General features: G+C 45.7%; 1 protein-coding gene across 1 annotated transcript; it reads right to left on the bottom strand.

Moving 5' to 3' along the window:
* Positions 1-1,671: 1,671 nt before the first annotated feature.
* LOC134394128 (intercellular adhesion molecule 1-like) lies at positions 1,672-26,316 on the bottom strand. The gene is made up of 6 exons (XM_063119305.1): positions 26,228-26,316; positions 16,559-16,813; positions 11,099-11,413; positions 10,177-10,455; positions 7,926-8,237; positions 1,672-2,588 (listed from the first exon to the last, which is right to left on the bottom strand). The coding sequence occupies exons 1-6, from the start codon at positions 26,268-26,270 to the stop codon at positions 2,449-2,451; spliced, it is 1,344 nt and encodes a 447-aa protein (XP_062975375.1). The 5' UTR covers positions 26,271-26,316; the 3' UTR covers positions 1,672-2,448.
* Positions 26,317-26,447: the final 131 nt, after the last annotated feature.

Here is a 26,447-nt window from a genome sequence, read left to right as displayed (position 1 = left end):
CGCGAGATCTTGCCCTTATTAAGACATGACCCGTGACGAGCTCTGGAGGAGAGCCATCACAGCCGCCATTTTTTTATTTTTAAAGCGGCAGGAGCCAGGAAAGGTAAGTAGGTTTTTTAAAAAATTCTCCTTCTCCCACCATCCGTGATCTCCCCCCTTGCCCCGTTCTCCTTCCCCCCCTGCCCGCGATGTCCAATCCCCCGCCTGGCGCCCCCCCGGCCCTATTCTCCTTCCTCCACCCACTCCCCCACCTGCAATGTCTGATCCCCCACCTGCCTGTACGCTCGCCCCCCCTGCTCGCCATGTCCGATCCCCTGCTCGCCCGCCCCCCCACTTGCCATGTCCAATCCCACGCATGCACGCACGCTCGTCCCCCTGCCCGCCATGTCCAATTCCCCCCAGCCCCCCCGCCCACAATCCCACCATGTCCCTTGGCCCGCGATTCCCCCGATCTCCCCAGCCTCCGTTTCTCACCCCCCCATGTCCCCACCGTAGCCCTGATGGCCGCAGCACACCCATCCGCCACTTTTCCTGGCAAATTGGGAGTAAATCCGGTAGCCGGGAAAAGCAGCGGACCTGGCTACACGCCTGCGGTTCCGGCCTCAGCCCGACCTGAGGCCAGGACCACGGGAAGAAGCGCACTACAAGCGGTTCCCACTAGTGCGGTGCCAGGGCAGCTTGTGGCCTGGCTGAGGCCACGATCCCCTGTGCGTCATCTGGATGCACAGGGACGAGCACGGGCCTTGCACCACGCTAACCCCAAGTCTAGCAAGGCCCTTAGACTGCTAGGAGTTGTAGATCAAAGCATATGGAAGCCCACACACAGGGCTGGTGCCAGACTATTTTGCGCCCTAGGCAAGGCGAGCTACTTGCACCCACCCACCCACCCACACCCAAATTGCCAACTTTGATTCAGTGTTCAAGAAGAGTTTCTGAACTATTATATTTTCCTTTTATTATGTTTTTCTCAAAACAGCTAATTTGTATAAATCTGTGACCCTTAAAGGGCAGTACTGCGCCCCTCTGATGTCTGCGCCCTAGGTGGCTGCCTAGTTGGCCTAACGGTAGCGCCGGCCCTGGCCACATGTTGCGCAGCACCATCTTCAGCGGTGCGTTCCCTGTGGATGCCATAAAACCTGGCCCTCTTGGGCACAAGGAACAGCATTTTGGGGACAAAGATGACTACTTCCAGGTTACATTCCAGACTTGAAGCCTTGGAGCAGAGTGGAGCATGCCCGAGACATGCAGGAAGCTTCATATACCCCTTATTTGTAGAACACCTGTGTATAAAGAAGGTTCTGGTGGTGGCAGCAATATCCTAGCCTGGCCTCCTGGCTAATATGTGGGGTTGCCCCCTTTTAACTTGGCCAGTTATGGATAGTCTAAGCTAGGGTGACCATATGAAAAGGAGGACAGGGCTCCTGTATCTTTAACAGTTGTATTGAAAAGGGAATTTCTGCAGGTGTCATTTGTATATATGGAGAACCTGGTGAAATTCCCTCTTCATCACAACATCACTTCATCACCCTTTTTTGTACAAATTTGTGCTCACATCTCCCAATTTGGTATCAACATGATTCAGGCTCTAATTCTATGCACACTTACCTGGAAGTAAGTTCTCTTGAACCAAGGGGGATTACTTCTGAGTAGACATGCATATGGATTGTGCTGTCAGATTATCAAAGGATGCATTTATTTATTTAAGAATATTTATATATTGTTTATCATTATGAAAATCCCAAAATGATTTATAGCAAATTAGAAAAAATATATATTATAAAAGCACAGTAACATTTATACAAGTTAATGGTTGGGAAAACCCAGGGTAAATAAGTAAGTTTTTAATCATTGTTGATTGCACATGATCATTGATGCCTGACGTATCAGAGAGGGGAGGTTGTTCTAGAGGGAGAATATCGTCCGTGATTGGTCAATCCTATAAAACGTATTGTTGTCTATTGTGATCCTGATTCTTATGAAAAATATGAACAACACCTTTCTATTGTATGTTTTCTACTTACTGTAGTCAAACTCCCCAAAAATAAACAACCCTTAAAAATGATGAATGGGTGGCAATCTTTACAAAATATAACTTCAAGAAGATTTATGACACCCACCGGCTACTGTGGCTCTGGGATCTGAATAACCTCCGGCAGAAGAAAGAAAACAGTGGGGAAGAAAAATGTGGTAGAGGACACCTGAGGCCAAAAGGAAATAATAGCTCTCCTGACCCCATCTTCCGTGGGCATCAGGCTCAGGACAAAGCCTGACTGTGATTCCAATTTTCATTATTATTACTTTATACTAGTGGTATTTTTCTCATTTACAAAGCCATTCACAGTTGCTTCATGACTAATAAATCATTGCTTGCATATGAGATGTTGATAAAATAGGAGTTCTGCTGAATTGTTACAACAAGCTTTTTTTTCTTTTTCGGCTCATTTAGCTTCATATTTGTTTTGCCATTCTTAGTCTTGTTTTGCTAGCGGATCCACGCACACAGATCTGATGACAGATAAGAATGCCCATCAGTGTAGCAGCTAGCGCAGCTATAGACACAGCAGCCACAATGATTGCCTTAGAGGTTTCTGAAATTGAAAAAAAAGAAAAGAAGAGGGTAAATGTCCTTCCAAATCACATAAAGGTAACTGACAAAATATCTCGACCCAAGACGAAGAAAAACAGAAAGAGCATTCATCATCTCGTCCAACTAGGCAGGGATTTCTAGAACATTGACGAGCAAGTTGGCGGGGCAGCTCCAGAAGGTGGTGTTCGGGGAACATTGCTTGGCCCCATGGATTCTCCAGTATGGGGTTCCGCAGGGCTCAGTCTTGTCCCCCATGTTGTTTAACATGTACATGAAACCGTTGGGTGTGGTCATCCGGAGTTTTGGAGTGCGTTGTCATCAGTACGCTGATGACACGCAGCTCTACTTCTCCTTTTCATCTTCATCAGGTGAGGCTGCAACAATGGACTGGATGAGGCGTAATAAACTGAAACTCAATCCAGACAAGACTGAGATGCTGCTGGTGGGGGGTTCTTCTGACCAGATAGGGGGGTGTTCAACCTGTTCTGGATGGGGTTGCACTCCCCCTGAAGGAGCAGGTTCGTAGCTTGGGGGTTCTCCTAGGACCATCTCTGTCACTTGAGGTTCAGGTGGCCTCGGTGGCACGGAGTGCTTTCTACCAACTCCGGTTGGTGGCCCAGCTATGCTCCTAGCTGGACAGGGATAACCTAGCTTCAGTTGTTGATACTCTAGTAACCTCCAAATTAGATTACTGCAATGCCCTCTACATGGGGCAGCCTTTGAAGATGGTTCAGAAGCTCCAGCTTGTGCAAAATGCGGCGGCCAGATTGATAACTGGAACAAGGAGGTTTGAACATATAACACTGATTCTGGCCCGCTTGCATTGGCTGCCTATATGTTTCCGAGCCCAATTCAAGGTGCTGGTTTTAACCTATAAAGCCCTACATGGCTTGGGACCACAATACCTGATGGAATGCCTCTCCCGGCATGAACCTACCCATACACTGTGCTCAACATCTAAGGTCCTACTTCGAGTGCCTACTCCGAGGGACGCTTGGAGGATGGCAACAAGGGAGAGGGCCTTTTTGGTGATGGCCCCCCAACTGCAAAACTATCTCCCTGATGAGGCTCGCCTGGCACCAGCACTGTTATCTTTCAGGCGCCAGGTCAAGACTTTTCTCTTCTCCCAGGCATTTAATAGCATTTAAAAACATTAAGTTTGTGTTTTAACGGACCCCAGAACTGTTTAAATGGATACTGTTGTTTTTATACTGTTGTTTTTGTTTTTGATGGTTTTAAATTTTTTATATTTTTAACATTTACTGTTTTTAACTTTTGTAATCCGCCCAGAGAGCTTCGGCTATGGGGCAGTATATAAATGTAACAAATAAATAAATAAATAAGTTGGGATGCATTCACTAAGCTGGGCTATACTTCCGAACCAGCAGTCAATATTAAAGCAGACACAATTCAGGGTCATTTTGTTTCCATGACACAACATTGTCTCTAAACATGAAGTGAAAAGGGTTCCCAATCTTTTTGTACTGGAGGGGACATTTGAAATTTGTCATGGTCACTCTCACAAAATGGCTGCCATAGTGAGCATGGCCATCCACAAAATACCCATTTCCCAGAAGGCAAATTGGTAAGGCTGCAAGAAAAATCACATGCCCAAGAACTTAAGTACAAGGCAGAAGTGATGAATGAAATTTAATATTATCATTTTAATATTTCATTTCAACAGAATGAAATTTAATAGGGATAAATGCCAAGTTCTACATTTAGGAAATAGAAACCAAAGGCACAGTTACAAGATGGGGGATACTTGGCTCAGGAATACTACAAACGAGAAGGATCTTGGAATTGTTGTAGATCGCAAGCTGAATATGAGCCAACAGTGCGATATGGCTGCAAGAAAGGTAAATGCTATTTTGGGCTGCATTAATAGAAGTATAGCTTCCAAATCACGTGAGGTACTGGTTCCTCTCTGTTCGGCCCTGGTTAGGCCTCATCTAGAGTATTGCGTCCAGTTCTGGGCTCCACAATTCAAGAAGGATGCAGATAAGCTGGAGCGTGTTCAGAGGAGGGCAACCAGGATGATCAGGGGTCTGGAAACAAAGCCCTATGAAGAGAGACTGAAAGAACTAGGCATGTTTAGCCTGGAAAAGAGAAGATTGAGGGGAGACATGATAGCACTCTTCAAATACTTAGAAGGTTGTCACACAGAGGAGGGCCAGGATCTCTTCTCGATCCTCCCAGAGTGCAGGACACGGAATAACGGGCTCAAGTTAAAGGAAGCCAGATTCCAGCTGGACATCAGGAAAAACTTCCTGACTGTTAGAGCAGTACGACAATGGAATCGGTTACCTAGGGAGGTTGTGGGCTCTCCCACACTAGAGGCCTTCAAGAGGCAGCTGGACAAGCATCTGTCAGGGATGCTTTAGGGTGGATTCCTGCATTGAGCAGGGGGTTGGACTCGATGGCCTTGTAGGCCCCTTCCAACTCTGCTATTCTATGATTCTATGTCTGAGCTCTAAAATACAAAAACACTCCTTTGAACCCACAGTTCTCTGCTCCACACCCATTTTGCAGAAGACAAACTGATGCAATTCAGAGATAAGTAACATGGCCAAGATACCAAGCACAAAGCAGAGGCGCATATGGTCACCCATAAAAGTTTATGCCAGGGTAAACTGGTTAGTTTTTAAGGTGCCACAAGATTACTTTATCTTGTAATGTATGTGCAGTTCAATAGTAGAACACATGCCTCACAAGCAGAAGGTCCCAAGTTTAATCGCTGGCATCTCCAGATAAAAGGATCTCAGGTAGCAGCTGCTGGGAATTAACCTCTATTGGAGACCTTGGGGAGATATTGCGAAACACACTAGATGTTGCTGAGCATGGCAGACTATTGGTCTGGCTTTATATGCTTACTGCTAAACTCTTAGCTGGGTTTCTGCACTTGAACCTTGCCCACTCATTTCACCACTAGAGAGTTCGGGCTGTATTATTTCAGCTGGATAAGAGAGCAAGGTTGCAATCCTATAGGCACTTACCTAGAAGTAAATCCCATTGTATTCAATGAGACGTACTTCCAAGTAAATGTGCGTTTGATTGTACTGTAAAAGAGAAAGGAGTGGGTAGGAGGCCAGTGGGTAGGGTGACCGTATGAAAAGGAGGACAGGGCTCCTGTATCTTTAACAGTTGTATTTTGTGAACCACCCAGAGAGCTTCGGCTATTGGGCAGTATAGAAATCCAATAAATAAATAAATATTGAAAAGAGAATTTCTGCAGGTGTCATTTGTATATATGGGGAACCTGGTGAAATTTCCTCTTCATCACAACAATTAAAGCTGCAGGTGCCCTGCCCTCTTTTAAATCTGGTCACTCTAGTATAGCTCCTGCAGCTTTAACTGTTGTGATGAAGAGGGAATTTTACCAGGACGGGATCTATACTAGTATATGAAACGTTGTTTTTACAGTCATTGAACGTTTTGTTTTTGAACGATTTAAAACGTAGCAGATTTTAAAATGTTTACTTTCTTTTCTCTTTCCGTATGAATGCATTCCTTTTGGCCACACTAAGAAAAGAAATCCGTTTGTTCTTTTTCCCCCATCTGCCAATTTCCCCTCCCACTTCCTCTTCTCTCTGAGAATCCTCCACTTACATACGATCCAGCAAGCAGCCTCCCAAAAGTGAAACTAAAAGTGACTGCAAAAAAGAGTCTTGAAAGAAAAAAACGGCTCCAACTTTGGGCGCGGAAATTACATAAACATGCCCCCCCAGAATGTGATTGGATAATTAATGTTATGGAAAAATAACTGATTTCCCACTACTTCCTTCGCTCATCTCTTCTCTCCCCTCCTTCTTCCAAGATCCCTCATTTCCCTTTCCCAAAATACCATCCTTGGGTGATTTCTAAGTGATTTAGACGAGTAGAATAGACCCTCTACTCCCAGGTAGGAGAGAAAAGTCCCTTTTACCTATTTGGGTAAGGTCACTTACTTAGGTGTAAAGGACGAGCCCTAGTCGCTGGTTAATCGCCAGGCGCTTGCTTACGCAGCTGACATACACACACACACCTCTTATTTCCTTTCCCCACAGCTCAGTGGAAAACCAGGGAGAGAAATAAGAGGTGGGAATCTCGCCCATCGAGAGGAATGTCAGGTGCCATCTTGAGGGCGGGGGCTTCTTCTTCACCTTCCTTTCCACACACTCCGGTGGGAATTTGGGAAGGGACAGTGAATACTGATTGGATGGAAGGAAGGTGGGACAGGAATGTCCCAGGAGACATTGCGAAGGGGGGGGGGACCAGGGAGGGAGCAGTGGACAGGGATTAGTTAAAGACAATGGAATACGTGACAGGAATGTCCCAGGATTCACTACTAAGGGAATCACATGATAATGGAGTTTTGCAAGGTCAACAGGGTCTCTCCCCATCTGGGCATGTCAAGAAAACAGGGAGGAGGATCAGCTGTGACGATTTGAGCTAGCAACCAATTATTTGTGTACAATGTTTCCCTCTGTATAAAATGAAATGTATACTTCTGATCCAGGCTTTTTTCCTTTACATTGGCAAGGGAAGGGGACCTTGTACAAAGAGATTTTTGGTACCTGAGGTGGAAAATAAACTTTCTTTTTGAAACTGCATCCAGATGCCTTTTATTTGATTTAATTGGGTTGCAACATTAAGAAATACAGGAAACCCATTTAATACAATCGGCCACATCATACCAAATAGAACGACTCATTTCAGAGAAGTTCAAAATAAAAACCGGCGAACAGACAACAATAAAAACGTCACAAACTGAACGTCATGCGGCGAAATACTACCAAACGCACGCTTAAAAACGGTAAGACACGTTCTAACTTGACTAGTGTAGATCCTTTCCAGGTTCCCCATATATACAAATGACACCTGCTGAAATTCCCTTTTCTGCCCTGTCTTCCTTTTCATAGGGTCACCGTACTAGTGGGAGGCTATTGGTTAGGAAAGAATCTGTTTTCTCCCTAAGTCTTTATGTGTTTAAGGGTGGAATCCTGTGCATGTTTAGACAGGAAAAAGTCCTAGAACTTCTAGCATTCTCCAGTCAGGAACTGGAACATGCCGGGAGTTGTAAGACTTTCTTTTTCTGTCTAAACATGCACAGGATTGTGCCCTAAACTAAATATGGCAAATATGGGTTTCTTGTGGGGAGTAAGAAATAGTGAAGCGGGGGCAGGGGCAGTCATTTCCCTGGCATTTGCTAACATTGGTAGGATACAATCCAAAGTGGAGACACTTTTTAAACGTTGCAGGCCCTGCTAAAATGACAGGATGAGATGGACTATTAATTCCAATAAAGAACTGGATTAAGGAACTTGCTCAAAGCATGTGTTGTGCCTGCATAACTCACCAGCAGTCTTGAGCTTTATTGTAGAAGTTAATGGCTCTCCATAAGGGCTGGAATCCAAGGTCATGTGACAATTAGCCTCCCGCCCATGGTCCTGCGGTTGAAGGGTCATGGGGTGAGTGATTGTGAAGTTTGCACGCTCAGGTGTGGTAGGGTTCCAAAATGTCTGCGAATGCTGCCTCTCTGGCCCTTTAAACAAGGTCACGGTGACGTTGCTGTGAGAGACCATCCTTATAACATGGCAGCTCAGGTTGTAGGCCCAGCTCTGGCCTGGTGAAGACTTTAGGAGCTCCACTGTCAACTGCACCGGAGCGTCTGAAATGACACATCAAGCATGCACATCAAGATAATTGGAGTGACTGCTGGTCTTCCATTCCAGAGGAAGATGGAGCCTTCTCTCGCCTGCTCTGCCAGGATCTGGATGGATTGAATGGTCCCTGGTAGTGCCTTTACTGATCCAGTTGGACCTGTTGGGGTTGGATGCATCCTCCACATCAGGGCAGTGGGTATCTCGGCTGACTTCAGGCATGTCACATGGGCTTGGAGGTTCAGCACCATTGCCAGGCCCAGTCAGCCCCCATTCTCCCACCACCAAGATGACCCATGGTGGCAGCAGCCCAGTGGTAGCAGCATCAGGTCCAACAAGGGCCCCCGGGCTCTGACATTTGCCCAAGAATGCTACATGCTAGCCCTGGCCTTGCACTCCATTTCTTCAACATCCCTACTTGATATGGTCACTCATTAAGACCTGCTTCTTTATTAGATAGTTGTGTGTGGCTTTAGACTGGAGTCAGAGATGGCCTGTTCTACTCTTCAATTTCTCGTCAGAAATTGCTTTTTAGGGAGGTTCCATCCCTGACCTACATCTGCCTGGAATGGGCTGAGATATCAGGAAGAAAGAACCTAGTAGTAGGAGTCTTGTGCACAGTGTCTTCATTTAAAAAACACCAACAATGAGGTGCTCAACATTAGTCATCTCATGCACTCAGAAATGGTACAATCCGGGAATAGTTTTACCATGTGATCTCTTGTTTGCATAGACCTGAAAAACTGTTTGGACATTTACTAAGCCAGCTGGTAAGTGCAAAATGAATGTTCATGCAAGAGATCTGCTCGAAACAGCAGACAAAATACTCGTGGAAGATTGCAGTAGTGTTTTCACATCCAAAATGGCACTCAGGGAAGGATATCCAGTTTGTGATAGGCCTTTGCTAGACCAGGCTATATCCCAGGGTGATACCCGGGATTGTCCCTGTGCATCCGGATGACGCACAGGGGATCACGGGCTCAGGCAGGGATCAACCTTCCCTGGCCCCGGGATATAGCCCTACACTTTGGCCCCGCTTTTTCCGCAGTCCCGGGCTGAACTCGTGTGCAGCCGGCCATTTAAAAGTTAAAAAAATGGTGGGCACAACGGCTCTCTTGTTGAGGTCGCCTCGCCTGACGTGTAAATGAGGGCGGGATCTCGCGTTATTCACAACGTGAGATCACCCCTCCTCCATCCTGGATTATCCTGTAGGTCTAGCTACGGCCATATTCAGGAGTTGAGCGGACACCCCTCCTGGCCCACAAAGTACTCTCCCCTTTTGAAGATTTGTGACCAGGGAACGCTGGGCTAAGGTGGAGCAGGTGGAGCTGCAGTTTAACCAGACAGAACCGCCCTGTCTCACCATAGAGGTCCGTGGAGAAATGGTTACTTCAAACACCTCTAAAATGACCAAAAAGACACCACATTTCCAGTTACATTCCCAGTGACTTGTAAATAGCCACTTTTCTGTGGTGAATAAGAATAGCCTCTAAGCAACTAGCTTGGGAACTTTTTGTAATTTGTGAGAGAGATTATACTTGTCTTTTTTCAGGGTGGGGTGGGGAGAGATCTGAGGTAGGCACTTCAAGTTGGGAATGTCAGTGAAAAGCCCTGCTCGGCGTATGCCTGGCTGGCATCAATACTTCACATTCCATATCTCCCCACATGATCTCTCCCAGTGGACTTGGCTGAGACCAATCTACGTTACCTGAACATAGGTCCCATTCAAAATATCAGTGGGACTGGGAAAAGGTATTCATCACTTAAGTTCCACTGGTGTCAAATGGAATTATGTCCAACTAACTTCATCTGAATCCAAACCACTATTGTGGCTTTTGCTTTCCAAAATAAGGCAATTTCAATTAGCTTTTTTCATTTTGATTGGATGGAAGGAGGGGAATTTTATGTCAGGAATTCAGACCGGCTTATTACTCATATGATACTCACTGTACACATCCACTGTCTTCTCTACAGTTCTGGTTACTGGTCCCAGAGAGACTGTGCAGATCAACTTATGTTCTCCTGCTGATGAAGCAGACACCAGAGCCCGGGCACTCACTGTGTCCCCAGACACACTCCTGCTGAAGTTCCTTCTCTCCCCTGCAAACCAGACTACAAACTGGGCCTCTTCAGCTGGAAAAACTCCAGACGCATCACATGTCACAGTCATCTTGGTATGGGTCTCAATGGAAGGTAGGGTTTTGAGACTGGGATCCATTGGGAAAACTGTCAAGACAACACGAAGAAGCCATGGAAGTTATTAAAATAGCAACCACAGTTGAAATAATATCTCCTGTAAGTAGCAAACTCAGGTGTTCAGTGCCCACTCCAACAGAAATGGAGTCCAAATGATGCCACTAAGAAACAACAAGGAAGTATCAAGTTGGGTGGAGGATCTCTGAGAACTGTAGAAGTAATAAAAAAAACCCTTTTGAAAAGCAAACCTAAAGAGATAGAAATCTCTACAAAGAACGACCCAATTAGAAGTAAATATATCCAGTCGCCATAGAATGCTTCTGTGGTTAGAGCAATGGGAATAAATTATAAGCAAAAATCTGAAAACAATGTGTATATGAGCATATAATTAACTGTAATTTCTTTCAATATTGCCCTCCCCCAAAATCTATTTCAATAATAAAATGATGGATAGGAAACAGAAGCCCAAAAGAAACTCCTTGGAGATACACAAGAGAACCCGAATAATGAGTGGGGTGAGTGGGTTTCCATCATCTCTACGGTTCTAGAAAGTTTGCACCATCAAAATGTGTGATTAGATATATGCCCATTAGCAGAAATTCAATGACTGGATGCTTTTTGTCTTGTTGCAACATTCCTGTAAGGAAAACTGGACCAATAGAGCTTTGCTCACCAGCAGTCATTAGTGATTCATTGCCGAATGCTTTTTCAAGGAATGGCCCTTTAGGTCTCAGATCCAGAGCTGTGTGGCAGGTGACTTCCTCCCCGTGGTCAGCCCGCTGAGCAGTCATGTTGTGGGTCACTGTTACGTTATTAGCTTTAGCATCAGTGTGATTCTCAAACGTCTTCACTAGAAGTTTTTCCCGCCCTTTGAACAAGGTCACAGTGAGGTTCCGGATGGGGGCGACATTGGAAACCCGGCAGGTCAAGGTATATTCTCTGCCTACCTCCATCTTTGGTACCTCCAGCACGACATGCTTTGGAGCTCCTGGAACAGAATAAAACACGATTAATATTGATTAATATAACTAAGAGAGGTGAATGTGTAAAAGAATGAACTTCCGGTCTTTCCTTCTATAGCAGCTATGGAAGTAAGTGAAAGTAATAAGTATTATTTCCTGTGCATCTAAGGGACAGTGAATCACTTGTCCAGGACTTAAGGATGAGGCCTTTGAGGATTTTTCACTATTGTCAGACCATTCCTCATCCCACCGACAATTTCCCTCCTTTCTTCATAGAATCATAGAATAGCAGAGCGGGAAGGGGCCTACAAGGCCATCGAGTCCAACCCCCTGCTCAATGTAGGAATCCACCCTAAAGCATCCCCGACAGATGCTTGTCCAGCTGCCTCTTGAAGGCCTCTAGTGTGGGAGAGCCCACAACCTCCCACACTAGCAGATTACGAAGTTAATCTTCCTTAGGGCCGACAGAGAGGGCTGACGGACGCAAAGTTCATTATGAACAGGGCCCAAACCTGAGATGGAGATCAATAAAGGTCAGTACCTGCATTCTATAAAATTTGATTGAATTATGCAAAATATGGCCAAGTAAATTATCCAACCTCAAAGGAAATGTGCCCAATTTGAATAATTTATACAGTTCACAGAACTGATCTTTTCCAGGACAAGAATCTAAATTAGTTTGGTACAGAAATTCTTTTATGTTGTTTTTTAGTACAAAGAAGAAAATGGCTGGATTCGCACAACATGATACCTACACTCAAGTGTTGAGTATGGGTTTAGCGTGGATTGTCACTGAACCATGGGTTGTTGTTGAAACATGGATTGTCATGTTGTCTGAACCCAGCCACAATAACAAACCGTAGTTTGTTAACCATGACCAAACCACTGTTCACAACCCAACAACAAACCATAGGTTGTGGTTAAAAAACAATGGGTGCATTTGCACAACAATCCAACCAATTGCGGCTGACAAGCTACGCCCTGTTGGTATATTTTGCAAGGAGGGAAAGGAACCTCTCGTGCAAGCACTGAGTCATTACTGACTCTTGGAGGGACGCCAGCTTTCGCTGACATTTTCTTGGCAGGCCTTATAGCGGGGTGGTTTGCCGTTGCCTTCCCCGGCCGTTATTACCTTTCCCCCAGCTAACTGGGTCCTCATTTTACCGACCTCGAGAGGATGGAAGGCTGAGTCGACCTGAGCCGGCTGCCTGAAACCAGCTTCCGCTGGGATCGAACTCAGGCCATGGGGAGAGTTTCAGCTGCAGAAACTGCTGCTTTACCGCTCTGCGCCACATGAGGCTCTATATTTTGCAAACAACCCACAATTAACCTTAATGCGTTCCATTAACCATTTTGTGGCTAAGCAGCATGGTTTAGCGTGTTGTCTGAACCAGGCCAGTGTGTGGTTGGTCAGCTGACAGATGATCGGGGCTGGTGTAGGTTGTTTTAACCCCTCCTTTTCCCTCAGTCCATCAGCTGGGGACTTGGCAGCAGGACCCATCTTGTCTGCCACCAACAACCTGTCCCCGCTCCTATTACGATCCTGATCACAGTTGGAGCCCTTCATTTTTATTTTTGGGGGTGCAAAAACGGAGTTGGGAAATATTTGTTCACGTTTTCCCGGCCCCGAGCAATGCGTGGAAATGACTCCCTTTTTTAATATATATATTTTCAGAAATTGATTAGTAGCAGCTATTCAAAATACAGAGGCTTGCCTTGGTTGCCTTGCATGTTGCTGTTGCCAAATATTCAAGGTAACAGTCAAGGCTGCACTGCATGTATGGGCCTTTTTCACAGCCTTGCACAGTTGATTGGTGGGGAAATGGATGTAGATCTCACCTCCTGAGCAGGGTGCCAGACATGCCACCCCCTTTTTTCACTCCAAAATGCACGAGCTGCTTCTAGTTTGACAGCTGTCAAACTAGAAGCAGTTACTGCATTTGGAAGCAAAAAAAGAGGGTGGCATGCACTTCTCTATGAAAAAGGGGCACTGCCGATTCAGGGAGTGGTGCACTAGAAGGAGGAGATCTCAAGGGTTGGCGCAACACTTTAGATCCTAGGGATCGCTTGTGTAAGTGGGTGACCTTGAGCACTTTCCCCCACCTCTGAAAGTGCTCAAGGTCACCAATTTACCCAGGTGATCCCTGGGATTTGAAGTATTGCCCTGACCATTGCGGTGCCCCCTTTTAGTCCACCCTACCCCAAGTTGGCAGTACCCCCTTTTCATATAAAATTGCACACCACCCCTTTTTAGTCCCCTTTTCTTTTAACCACAACTATGTTTTGACAGCTGTCAAAGGACCTGTTAAACATAGGCCTTAGCTAGACTTAGTGCTCTAGCGGGACGGAGGGGTGAAGATCTTGCAATTTTTTTATCATGAGATCTCTCCCTCTCTTCACATGCGGCGTGCCCGCCATTTTTTTTGTTAAAGGGACAGCAGCGCACGAACGCTCGTATGCAAAAGGTAAGTGATTTTTTTAAAAAAATAATTACTTTTCTTGCTCACCCCACCCCACCCCCGATGGGTGCAGATCTCCTGAGGAGTTCTGCACCCCATGCATGGGTCCTAGCTCCTCGCGAGTAACCTCGAGGAACTGGGACAAACTGCAGCGCCCACCCACACGCTCTGCAGTCTCGGGCTCAGCCCAAGACTGCAGAAAAACCGGGCCTAAAGGGGAGGGCGAGATCCCAGGGCAAGGGAGGGATCATCCCTCCCTGATCCCGGGATCCCCTGTGTGTCATGTGGACGCACAGGGACAATCCCGGGGATCACCCTGAGATTTCGCCACATCTAGCTATGGCCGTAGTCACAGCTAAGAGAAAAGGAGTTTCACACACACAAAAACCACTAGCCCTTTTTTTGTGCATTTTTTTTTTAAAAAAAAGGCTTTTGTCTGTGATAATGATCGGAGTAGGGACAGGTAACTTGGAGGCAGACAAGGTGGATTCTGCCATCATATCCCCTGGGATGCCTGGCAGAGCTGGCTGAAGCGCTGAGGGGGAAGGAAAGGAAAGGAAAGGAAAGGAACCTCTCGTGCAAGCACTGAGTCATTACTGACTCTTAGAGGGACGCCAGCTTTCGCTGACGTTTTCTTGGCAGGCCTTATAGCGGGGTGGTTTGCCGTTGCCTTCCCCGGCCGTTATTCTCTTTCCCCCAGCTAGCTGGGTCCTCATTTTACCGACCTTGGGAGGATGGAAGGCTAAGTCGACCCGAGCCGGCTGCCTGAGAACCAGCTTCCGCTGGGATCCAACTCAGGCCATGGAGAGAGTTTCAGCTGCAGTAACTGCTGCTTTACTGCTCTGCGCCACAGCAACGCCGATTTTTTATTGAATTCAGAATCATAGAATCATAGAATAGCAGAGTTGGAAGGGGCCTACAGAAACCATGCATCGTGGGTGGTTCAGAAAACAACCCACAACGTGTAGCCTGTCTCTTGCTATGGGTTGCTGTGTTGTGCGACTGCATTCCATGGCTTGTTATGGTGATTGGGTTCAGACAACATGACAACCCATGTTTCAACAACAAACCACAGTTCAACAACAAACCATGCTCAACCTATACTATAAGCAAAGTGAAAATTGGGGGAGCAGGTTCTCTCAACGATCTCATCTGTACAGAGCTTGAGAAACTTTCCCCAGTTTATCATCTGTGTGCCAAGACAGTATTGCTGCTGCTGCTGCTGCTGCTGCTGTTATTATTATTATTATTATTATTATTATTATTATTATTATTATTATATTTATTTGTATCCCACCTTTTGCCCAATACTGGGCCTCAAGGCGGCCTTACAAAATTTAAAACATATACATTTTAAAACCTAGGAAAAGAAATCTACATTTAAAAAAAAAATTACAATATTAAGGCATTAAACGTTTAAAATACACGACAGTTTTACAAGTCCTTAACATAGATAGAGGACCAGATTATTCTCCAAAGGCCTGCTGGAACAAACAAGTTTTTGCCTGCTTCCGAAAGCCCATCAAGGAGGGAGCCAGCCTAGCTTCCCTGGGAAGAGAGTTCCAGAGCACTGGAGCAGCCACCGAGAAGTCCCTCTCCCATGTTCCCACCAGGTGCACATGTGAAGATGGTGGGACTGAAAGAAGGGCTTCCCCAGAAGATCTCAAAGCACGGGCAGGCTCATAAGGGAGAATACGTTCTTTCAGATAACCTGGACCCGAGCCATGTAGGGCTTTATAGGTCATAACCAGCACTTTGAATTGTGCCCGGAAACAGACTGGAAGCCAGTGGAGCTGTTTTAACAGGGGAGTTGTATGCTCCCTGTAACCAGCCCCAGTCAACAATCTGGCTGCAGCTCTTTGAACCAGCTGGAGTTTCTGAACACTCTTTAAAGGCAGCCCCACGTAGAGCGTGTTACAGTAATCCAATCGGGATGTAACTAAGGCATGTGTCACCGTGGCCAGGTCAGACATCTCTAGAGGGACTTGTGGAAGGACTTTCCCAGTGTTTGTTCCTCAACGGTGGACCACTTTCCCTCACCAAAGCTAGATTCTAATCATCTGCAGAAAGTGATTTGTATTGGGGATGGCTTTTGCAATAGCCAAAGGGGTAATGGAGGCATTTCATTTATTTCATTATATCTGGATGCTTTTGCATGGATGGTAATATATAGCTATGTACCCTGAGCTTTTGGGTGGGCAATGTAAACATCCTTATTAAAAATAGATGACTACATACTCTGGGTTTGGGTTGCCATTAAACTTTGAATTGTCACATATTAAATTACAATGTTGTTGGTGCTCGAGGTGAATACAGGGATTAAAAGAGCAAAAAGCAACATGAAATCAAACATCAGCAACATGGAGAGCAGAATAAAATTAGGAATGAATGGAATTCAAACAGGTAACTGTGCTGGGAAAGATTCCTGTGCGATGCCCTGGAGAACAGCTCCCAGTCAGATTACTGAGCGAGATGGACCCGTGGTGGGAGTCAGCCAGCCTAAGGGAGTGTCATACGCTCGCTCAGGGATTTCAATTCAGCTTGCTGAGTCAGCCACTTTCTTTCCAGCTGAAATTCAACCTCCCTGAAAGGGAGACACCTCCCCATTTCAGTGAATAACCTCCAGTTTTCCCCAAGGCAATTGACACTCTTGATTGTCAGCAGCCCTTCATGACAAATTATTATTCCAACACAGCCTGACACATGACTTACGGTAAACTGTGATCTTCGTACGCGGAGGTGTTATGGCACTCGTACATTTAGCAAAGCATAATATTTCAGGATTCCAGTCATTGCCATAGGTGAAATTGAAGGCTTTCCAAGATGTCCCATTTCCTGCGGAAACCTGTTTTAAGTTGCTCTCAAAGCCAATTCCCTCACAGTTGGAGCTGCAGTTTAACACAACGGAGCCTCCATATTCCACCACAGCCTTTTCTGGCCAAATTCTGATGAATTCTTCCTCAGCCTCTGAAAGCACATGTACAATTTGTATTAAAATCTAGTAAGAAAATGTGTAATCCACATTTTGTCTGAAATGCTTCAAACCACCCAGCGCAATGTTCTCGATTAAGCAAGACCTCATGTCAACTCTCCAACATTATTGCAAAAGGAAGGAAAAGAGAAAGAATTTTTATAACCTGCGGACTCCAGGGCAGACCAAGGATAAATAGTGCCCTGGGCGAGCAGTGCCTTTGGTGGTTCTGAACTAGGGTAACCCTATGAAAAGGAGGACAGGGTTGCTGTATCTTTAACAGTTGTATTGAAAAAGGAATTTCAGCAGGGGTCTTTTGTATATATGGGGAACCTGGTGAAATTCCCTCTTCATCACAACAGTTAAAGCTGCCCTCTTTTAAATCCGGTCAGTCGAGTATAGCTCCTGCACCTTTAACTGTTGTGATGAAGAGGGAATTTCGCCAGGTTCTCCATATATTCAGATGACACCTGCTGAAATTCCCTTTTCTATGCAACTGTTAAAGATACAGGAGCCCTGTCCTCCTTTTCATAGGGTCACCCTACCCTGAACCCCACCCTGGAGTCAGTTTTACAGGGCCACAGAGAGGGTTTATGGAGTCTGGTGATGGTGTGATGTCCATCGAGAATGACATTACTTAAAACCTTGATCTGCTACAGTTTGCACAAGCCAAAGTTTGAAAAGCCACACAGGGCACTGTGCGACACAGCAAAGCTGGATTTATGCAGCAGGATTTATTCTAAGCATTTTTTCCATAGAATCATAGAATAGCAGAGTTGGAAGGGGCCTACAAGGCCATCGAGTCCAACCCCCTGCTCAATGCAGGAATCCACCCTAAAGCATCCCTGACAGACGGTTGTCCAGCTGCCTCTTGAAGGCCTCTAGTATGGGAGAACCCATAACCTCCCTAGGTAACTGATTCCATTGTCGTACTGCTCTAACAGTCAGGAAGTTTTTCCTGGTGTCCAGCTGGATTCTGGCTTCCTTTAACTTGAGCCCGTTATTCCGTGTCCTGCACTCTGGGAGGATCGAGAAGAGATCCTGGCCCTCCTCTGTGTGACAACTTTTTAAGTATGCTTAAAGGGTGCTATCATGTCTCCCCTCAGTCTTCTCTTCTCCAGGCTAAACATGCCCAGTTCTTTCATTCTCTCTTCATAGGGCTTTGTTTCCAGACCCCTGATCATCCAGGTTGCCCTCCTCTGAACACGCTCCAGCTTGTCTGCGTCCTTCTTGAATTGTGGAGCCCAGAACTGGACGCAATACTCTAGATGATGTCTAACCACAATAAACTTCCCATCCTTGTGCATGAGCACCTTCCAAAAAAAAATTCTAGTGGAAAAGAAAAATATATATGAAAGAGTGAAGAATAAATTAGAATTTCTACAGATATTAAGAGGAAGAGAGAAAAGAAGGAAAGACAGGAAAATAAGAGAGGGGGAAATGAAAATGCCTTGCAAAGAATGGATAAGAACTCCCCTCCTAAATTATAGCTGAAGACTCTGAATTCCTCCCCACAAACAGTATAACTGAGGGGCTGAGAACACTCCCTCCTCTGATTATAATTGTGGTGACTAGAATTTGCATTTGTACTACTATATTCTTTTTTTATTTGTTTGCATTTTTATACCACTTCACATCTAAATATTTCTTACGACCAATAAGAAATAAAATAATACAAACAAAAAAAGGAATAAAACATATTGGCCCCGTTCAGACCTAACTTGGGGAAGCGTGGTTAAACTAACCATGATGCATAGCGGTTAGCACTAACCACACTGAGTGCGCCTGCCACATGTTCACTAACCACCCTGCCTAGCCACCCTCCACCCTAACCATCCTTCTTGACTGAGTGTAGCTTCTCCTGGCATTTCTGGGCGTGGGGTGCCCACTCTTCTATAAGTACATGGATAATCATGGGAAGAGATTTCCGGGCTCCTTGGCCGACAACGAATAAATGGGGATTCATTCGCTTTATGCAGGTGTTTGTGTAGCGGGAGCGCGGAGCGCTCAAGGTCGCTGTGCTGATAACAGCAGCGTGAGATTGAAAACCTCTTTATTCCCTGCTGGACTGGCTTGATGAATGCTTAGGGAGTACCCCGCAGCCAGCCAGTTCCTTAGCGAGCTGCCATTATGTATAAAAATGGCAGCTCATCATTCTGAGAAAAAAGGTCTTTTACGGAAATGGTGGCCAGTTAGCTGCCATTTACACAAGATTATTCACGCCTCTAATGTAGGGTGACCCTATGAAAAGGAGGACAGGGCTCCTGTATCTTTAACAGTTGCATAGAAAAGGGAATTTCAGCAGGTATTTGTATATATGGGGAACCTGGTGAAGTTTCCTCTTCATCACAACAGTTAAAGCTGCAGGAGCTCTGCCCTCTTTTAAAATCTGGTCACTCTAGTATAGCTCCTGCAGCTTTAACTGCTGTGATGAAGAAGGAATATCACCAGGTTTCATATGGTCACCCTATTTAATGGCAGCATAGGTTAACCATGAGGTTAACTACCGGGGCGTGATGCATTAACCCATGGTTAGGGTCACTAACCCTTTTGCAGTACATGTTTACTGAGGGTGGTTAAACCATGATTATATGGCCAACATGGTTAGGGAAAATGTCCTACACATGACACGCTAAGACATCATGGTTGATTCTAAACCCTCAACCATGATATGCTTAGCGTATTATCTGAACAGTCCCTTAAAAGTCTTCTTTTTAAAAAGAGAGTCGTCATCCCCTCAAACCATATAGCTGGTCAGACAAGGAAGGCTTCCTGGAATAAAGCTGTTTTCAGGAGGTGACAGAAGCAACACAATGTTGGCACCTGCTTGACCTCCAGAGGCAGGGAGTTCCATAGAAAGGGGGACACAACACTGAAGACTCTTCTCTGTGCGAACTCCAAGTCAGGCCATAGGTTCATGTGGAACTGCCAGGAGCATGCCTTCTGATGACCTCAATGACTGGGCAGGTTGGAAAGGAAGCTGGCTGGATATTCAGGTATCCTGGGCACTGTCTACACACAGTCTTCGGGGCGCCCCAAAAGTGCTTCAGGGCGCCCCAAAACTCCTAGTGTAGCTACCTGGTCAGAAGAGACAGAGGAAGAGGCGGCGGCGGCGAAAAGTTCCCAGGGCTCGGCGGCTTCCTTGCTGCCGAGCCCAACTCCCTGCCGGCCTCCTCCTGCTGCCGGCGAAAGAGCCACCCAGGTTGGAGAGCTCGGCAGAAGAGCCCGCCTTCTTCCGCCGAGCTCTCCAACCTGGGTGGCTCTTTCGCTGGCAGCAGGAGGCTGGCGGGGAGTTGGGCTTGGCGGCAAGGACTCGCCAGAGAAGCCTCCGAGCCCTGGGAACTTTTCGCCGCCGCCTCTTCCTCCGTCTCTTCTGACCAGGTAGCTACACTAGGAGTTTCGGGGCGCCCTGAAGACTGTGTGTAGACGAGGCCCTGGTCCCAAAATGGTTTACGGCTTTGTACACTAGTACCAAAACCTTAAACCAGGCCTGGTAGCAAATAGGCAGCCAGCGTAGTTCCCTGAGCAAAGAAGTTCAGGCTGAAAAGGGGCAGCTCCTGACAACAGCCGCGCTGCTGCATCTGCACTAGCTCCAGCTTCTGGAGCAGTCTTAAGGGCAGCCCCACATAGACTTGAGATTACTAGCACCTGTACCACTGTGGCCAAGCTATCCCCATCTAGGAGAGTCTGTAGCTGGCAAACCAGTTGAAGCTGGTAAGAGGCACTCTGAGCTCCCATGGCCACTTGGGCCTACAGTGACAGTGAGGGATCCTGGCGTACCCCCAGACTATGAACTTGATCTTTCAGAGGGAGTGCAACCCAATCCAGAGCAAGCAATGAGCCTATCTTATGGGCTTGGGATCTACTCACCCACAGGACTTCCATCCTGCCAGGATTTTCAGTTTATTGGCCTTCATCCAGTCCATTACTGAGATTAGGCACTGATCCAGGCTTGCACAGCCTCACCTGATTAAGATGTCACCAGGAGATAGAGCTGTGTGTCATCAACATACTGATGGCACTTGGCTCCAAATCCCCAGTGACCGCTCTCGGCAGTTTCATATAGATGTTAAACAACTCTAGAGGCAAGATGGTACTCTGTGGACGCCAGCCAAACAGTCTCCTATTGCTCTACAGTTCAGTGCCGGCTTATTTGTTCTGCTCCAAACAGCACCTGATTTTCTGTCACGTGTTTTCAGCTTGAAAACTTAAAAGAAAAGCTAAATGATCTTTTTGAAAAGAACAGGCCCAACCGTGCCTGAAATGACATCATGTGTTTTCAACCTCCATTACCTGCATCCTCCCGCTTTCCTTTTTTCTGTTATGTTTGGATTTGTTTTTATTCACATCTACAGATTAAAAAATAATTTAAAAAATAAAAAGGGGGGAAGCAACGGGGAGGTTCTTCTCCCCCCCCACCCCGTTTATTTATTTCATAGAATCATAGAATAGTAGAGTTGGAAGAGGCCTATAAGGCCATCGAGTCCAACCCCCTGCTCAATGCAGGAATCCACCCTAAAGCATCCCCGACAGATGCTTGTCCAGCTGCCTCTTGAAGGCCTCTAGTATGGGAGAGCCCACAACTTCCCTAGGTAACTGATTCCATTGTCGTACTGCTCTAACAGTCAGGAAGTTTTTCCTGATGTCCAGCTGGAATCTGGCTTCCTTTAACTTGAAAACGAAATATTTATAAAAGTTTATTTACAATGCCAAGGTGCCGCCTACGCGTTTCGAACGCAAACTGCGCTCTTCCTCAGGGCTGTTATAGAGTTCGTTAACTTAACGAACTCTATAACAGCCCTGAGGAAGAGCGCAGTTTGCGTTCGAAATGCGTAGGCAGCACCTTGGCATTGTAAATAAACTTTTGTAAATTTTCGTTTTGAAGATTGCCTGGTTCTACCTTTGCCTTTGGCTTCTTTTTACTCCCCCACGGGATTTTCCTTGCTTTTGCACTTCCTTTAACTTGAGCCCGTTATTCCGTGTCCTGCACTCTGGGAGGATCGAGAAGAGATCCTGGCCCTCCTCTGTGTGACAACCTTCTAGGTATTTGAAGAGTGCTATCATGTCTCCCCTCAATCTTCTCTTCTCCAGGCTGAACACGCCCAGTTCTTTCAGTCTCTCTTTATAGGGCTTTGTTTCCAGACCCCGGATCATCCTGGTTGCCCTCCTCTGAACACGCTCCAGCTTGTCTGCATCCTTCTTGAATTGTGGAGCCCAGAACTGGACGCAGTACTCTAGATGAGGCCTGACCAGGGCCGAATAGAGAGGAACCAGTACCTCACGTGATTTGGAAGCTATACTTCTATTAATGCAGCCCAAAATAGCATTTGCTTTTCTTGCAGACATATCGCACTGTTGGCTCATATTCAGCTTGTGATCTACAACAATTCCAAGATCCTTCTCGTTTGTAGTATTGCTGAGCCAAGTATCCCCCATCTTGTAACTGTGCATTTGGTTTCTACAGGGACGTGCAGCACCAACCGGCTCTCCTGATTGGTAGCTTCATGCCACGTACCTGTTTCCCTCGAATTATCCCCTACAGCGCTAAGCTGTTGTTGTTGTTGCTGCTGCTAGCTAAATCACAACCCAGGAGGCAGCGCTCCTAAGATCCTTTGCATACCAGGAAAAGGGTTTAAGGGGGGAAATGTAAAAAAAATCATAAAAAATCAACGGATAACCCAATCCGATTCAAATTTGGTATGCTTAAAGCTCTCCTTAATATCTATTACTGTGCCAATTTTGATCTTTAAAGCTTACCAGACGTAAGCATTTGTTTAATATTTCTTCAAATCCTGCTACTGTGCCCTAGTGGCCACTCGGAAAACAACAAATGATTCGCTCCAAAAGTAGTAGCAAAATAGGTCGGGTCTTTTGGCTTTATAGCACAATTAAAGAGGGATGCATGGGAGTACTTCACAGTCAAAGCAGATTATGAACTGGAAAACTTCAGAGTACTTCACAATCAAAGCAGGTTGTAAGCTGGAAAACTTCAGAGTCCTTTGCATGCAATTTGCAGTGATTGCACAGTATAACACTGGTGTGATAAAGCTCTTGCAGCTCCTGGAGGTTCTCTCCCTTCCCTGAACAGCCCACCCGATGGTGACCAATCAGGGGGCGCCATCAGCTGTAAGTGCCTGACTTTTCTAAAGTGGAGTTTCTTGGGTTTGGCCCTGGATGGTTTCGCAATAGCAGCTGCGTCATGTAGATCAGCCTTCTCCAACCTTGCGCCTTCCAGATGTGTTGGACTGCAACTCCCATGAATCTCAGCCAGACCATGCTGGCTGGGAATGGGTGTAGGCTGGGAATGGGTGTAGGCTCAGGAACGAGCAGCAAAAGTGCAAAAGGAAACCACAGTGCGGGGCCTCCCTTAAAAACCACATGCTAACCTAATTAACCAACGGTGCTGATTAACAACCAGCTACAAATCAGCAAAGCCGAAGCAAGCTCTCTGCTACAAACAACAGTGCCTTAACCCTCATGCTTTGCCTCACTATTTGGGGCCTTTGCAGATTCCTAGAGCCTTGATGACCCATCTGGACAACTCTCTCAGACACCCTCTGGCTGGCCTTGTCCCTACCTTCTCCTGCCAAGCATACTTGGGAATGTGTGTATGGCCCTGGACTGGTCCAGATTCTCTCGTTGAGCTTCATCCCACGTACCTGTTTCTCTTAAATTATCCCCTACAGTGCTAAGCTGTTGCTGATGTTGTTGTTGCTACCAGGCGGCTAGATCCTTTGCATACCAGAAAAAGGGTTTAAGGAGGGGAAATGTAAAAAAATCATTAAAAAATCAACGGATGACCCAATTTAATTCAAATTTGGTCTGCTTAAAGCTCTCCTTAATATCTATTACTGTGCCAATTTTGATGTCTTTATCTTTAAAGCTTATGCAGATGTAAGCATTTGTTTATTTTTCCTTCAAATCCTGCTCCTGCGTCCCAGTGGCCGCTCGGAAAACAACAAATGATACGCTCGAAAACTAGTAGCAAAATACGGCGAGTCTTTTGCTTGTATAGCACAATTAAAGCAGGATGCATGGGAGTACTTCACAGTCAAAGCAGATTATACGATGGAAAACTTCGGAGTCCTTTGCATGCAATTCACAATGATTGCACAGTATAACGCTGGTGTGATAAAGCTCTTTGTGACTCATGGGACTATCTGAGCCTTGACTGGGGCACTTGCTGGCCTTGAAGCAAGAGACTTTCTCTGCTGCTAGCACCAGTGGGGAAGAGCAATTTGCATGAGGATTGATGTGGAAGACTATGTTCCCTCCTCCAGAGATTCCCATATAGATCACTCTATCTTCACTGGAAAGAACAATTGATATTGCTGGTAGCATCAGTCCAATTGGTGGGAAATTGGCAGGGGAATCAGGGCACTAGGTGGGCCGCGGCGAACACCTTAGGGGGTGTATGCAACCCCTGAAACACAAGCTCCATACCTCTAGTTTAAAGGTACAACATAACTTAATTTTTTTGTGAACCGCCCAGGGAGCTTCAGCTATTGGGCGGTATAAAAATGCAATAAACAAATAAATAAAAGTCCTGGGGAAATAAAATGGCATTTGGCACTAAAATGACATTAGAGTAGGCACCAGGTGGACTTTTTGGGGGAGGTATTCCATGATCAGTGTCTCATGACTGAAAAGTAGCTGCCTGCCATACTGCCAGTGGGTACTTGAAGAAGGGCCTCAGATTTCAGGTAGGTACATATGGGAAGAGACAATACATTAAGTTAAAGATCAACCCAAGGACTTTAAATTGGGATTAAGCTGAGCATACAGTACCAGACAGACAGCAGAGAACTGTGAGGGTCTCATCATCATGACTAGTAAGAAGCAGACAGAAATGGAGGTTTTACTAAACAATTTATTCAAAGACTATAGCAGGTAACTTCCCAGTGACTGTGAGGATGAATTTTAGGCTTTAGGGAAGGTTGAGCTCTGGTTACTGGCTCCAGGCTTCAAATCCATCCTTGTATTCAGACAACGCTCTGAATTTCAACCTGTTTGAAAGGGAAACCAAGGTTTCCCCAGGCAAGTTGTAGTTTCATGCTGGTATTGAGAAATCTTTGCTCAGTATCCCTACACAAACTTTCAGCACCCAGATATCTTTGGCAGGTAAGGACCCCAACAGGTAAACAAAATTCTGCTTTGTACTATGCATAGTTCTTAACAGTTGGGAGTCAAGATGATTTATTTATTTATTTATTTATTTATTTATTTATTTAATTACATTTATATCCTGCCTTTTCTCCTCCAAGGAACTCAAGGCGGCATACATAATCCTCGTCCTCTCTATTTTATCCTCACAACAACAGCCCTGTGAGGTAAATTAGGCTGAGAGCCTGTGACTGGCCCAAAGTTACCCAGTGAGCTTCCATGGCCAAGTGGAGACTAGAACCCGAATCTCCCGACACCCAGTCCGCTATACTAACCATTACACCACACTGTCTCTTGATGATGAAACACTGTGCAAAAGAACTTATCCACACCATCCTTCCCTTGTTAACTTCTCAGTGCTCCACATGCCTAATACACACACACACACACACACACACACACACACACACACACACACACACACACACACCCTGCAAGTAGAAAACTAGCACACTCAGGAAATGTGAATCCAAATTATGATGAATGGGACCATTGGGTCCATGTTGCTCAGCTAATGTTGACTGCTTGGCTCCTGAACGGTCTCCTTGTTGAGGTTAATCAAACTCCCTCCCTCAATGGCAGTTTTTCACTCCAAGCTGGAACCTTCTCTTTCAACAGGCTTTTTAAAGTTTACAGTTTTACTGCTGCTGGTTTTTGCACTATATTTTAGCTTGTTGCTATTTAAGGTAGCGTCTTAAATGCACATTTTTGCTTTTTGATATCTATTTTTTTGTTCTGTATTTCTTATGCTATGAAGCTGCTCTGAGAGCCCTATGAGCAGATGAGGGGGAGTATGAATTGCATGCTTTCTGAATTAGTTCTTTTCTTCTGTCTTTTGTTGACTATTTTTAAGCGTGCTTTTCATTGATTTTATATTTTTATATCGTTTTTATTGGTTTTGCAACCCCTTTCTCTTTCAACAGGCTTTTAACGTTTACAGTTTTACTGCCGCTTTCAAGGAGGTAAGGTATATACATAAATGATTAAAAAAACCCACACACCTTGCTGTAGTAAATTCAAGTTAATGTATATGAGATTATCCCATTTTATCCTTATACCCCTATGAGGTAGGTTAGGTTGAGAAAGAATGTCTGGCCCCAAGCCACCCAAGCTACTTCAGTTGAAGGCAGCCGTTTTATTCCCACATTCCACTTTCCACCTCTTTCTAGTTAGAACAAGCCAGGTTTTCTGCACTCTCCCCATACATCGATGAGGAAGTGATGTCAGAGATTGCCATTATCACTTACCTGCAACGAAGACTGAGACAGCGAGAAAGAGAATGAAGCCCATTCCACTAGCTTAGGTGCTCTGTGTGGCTGGTTGGATGGTATTCTGCTCTTGCTATGGATCTTCTACAGGACAGAGGACAAGAAAGTTTCTGCAAGTGAGGGCTGCAGGGTGAAGATAAGAAAACAGACTCTGAATTCCTAGAAAGAAAACTCTTGCAGAGTGGTAGTTTGCATCAAG

This window comes from Elgaria multicarinata, chromosome 3, assembly GCF_023053635.1.
Source record: "Elgaria multicarinata webbii isolate HBS135686 ecotype San Diego chromosome 3, rElgMul1.1.pri, whole genome shotgun sequence".
In the NCBI taxonomy this organism is placed as follows: Eukaryota; Metazoa; Chordata; class Lepidosauria; order Squamata; family Anguidae; genus Elgaria; species Elgaria multicarinata.
This window is presented reverse-complemented; position numbering and strand designations above follow the sequence as displayed.

Coding starts and splice junctions, on each gene's coding strand:
- LOC134394128 (XM_063119305.1), bottom strand. CDS start 26,270: ATGGGCTTCATTCTCTTTCTCGCTGTCTCAGTCTTCGTTGCAG. Junction 11,414..16,558: donor TACGAAGATCACAGTTTACC/GTAAGTCATGTG, acceptor ATTCTGTTCCAG/GAGCTCCAAAGCATGTCGTG. Junction 8,238..10,176: donor GAAGACAGTGGATGTGTACA/GTGAGTATCATA, acceptor GTGTCATTTCAG/ACGCTCCGGTGCAGTTGACA.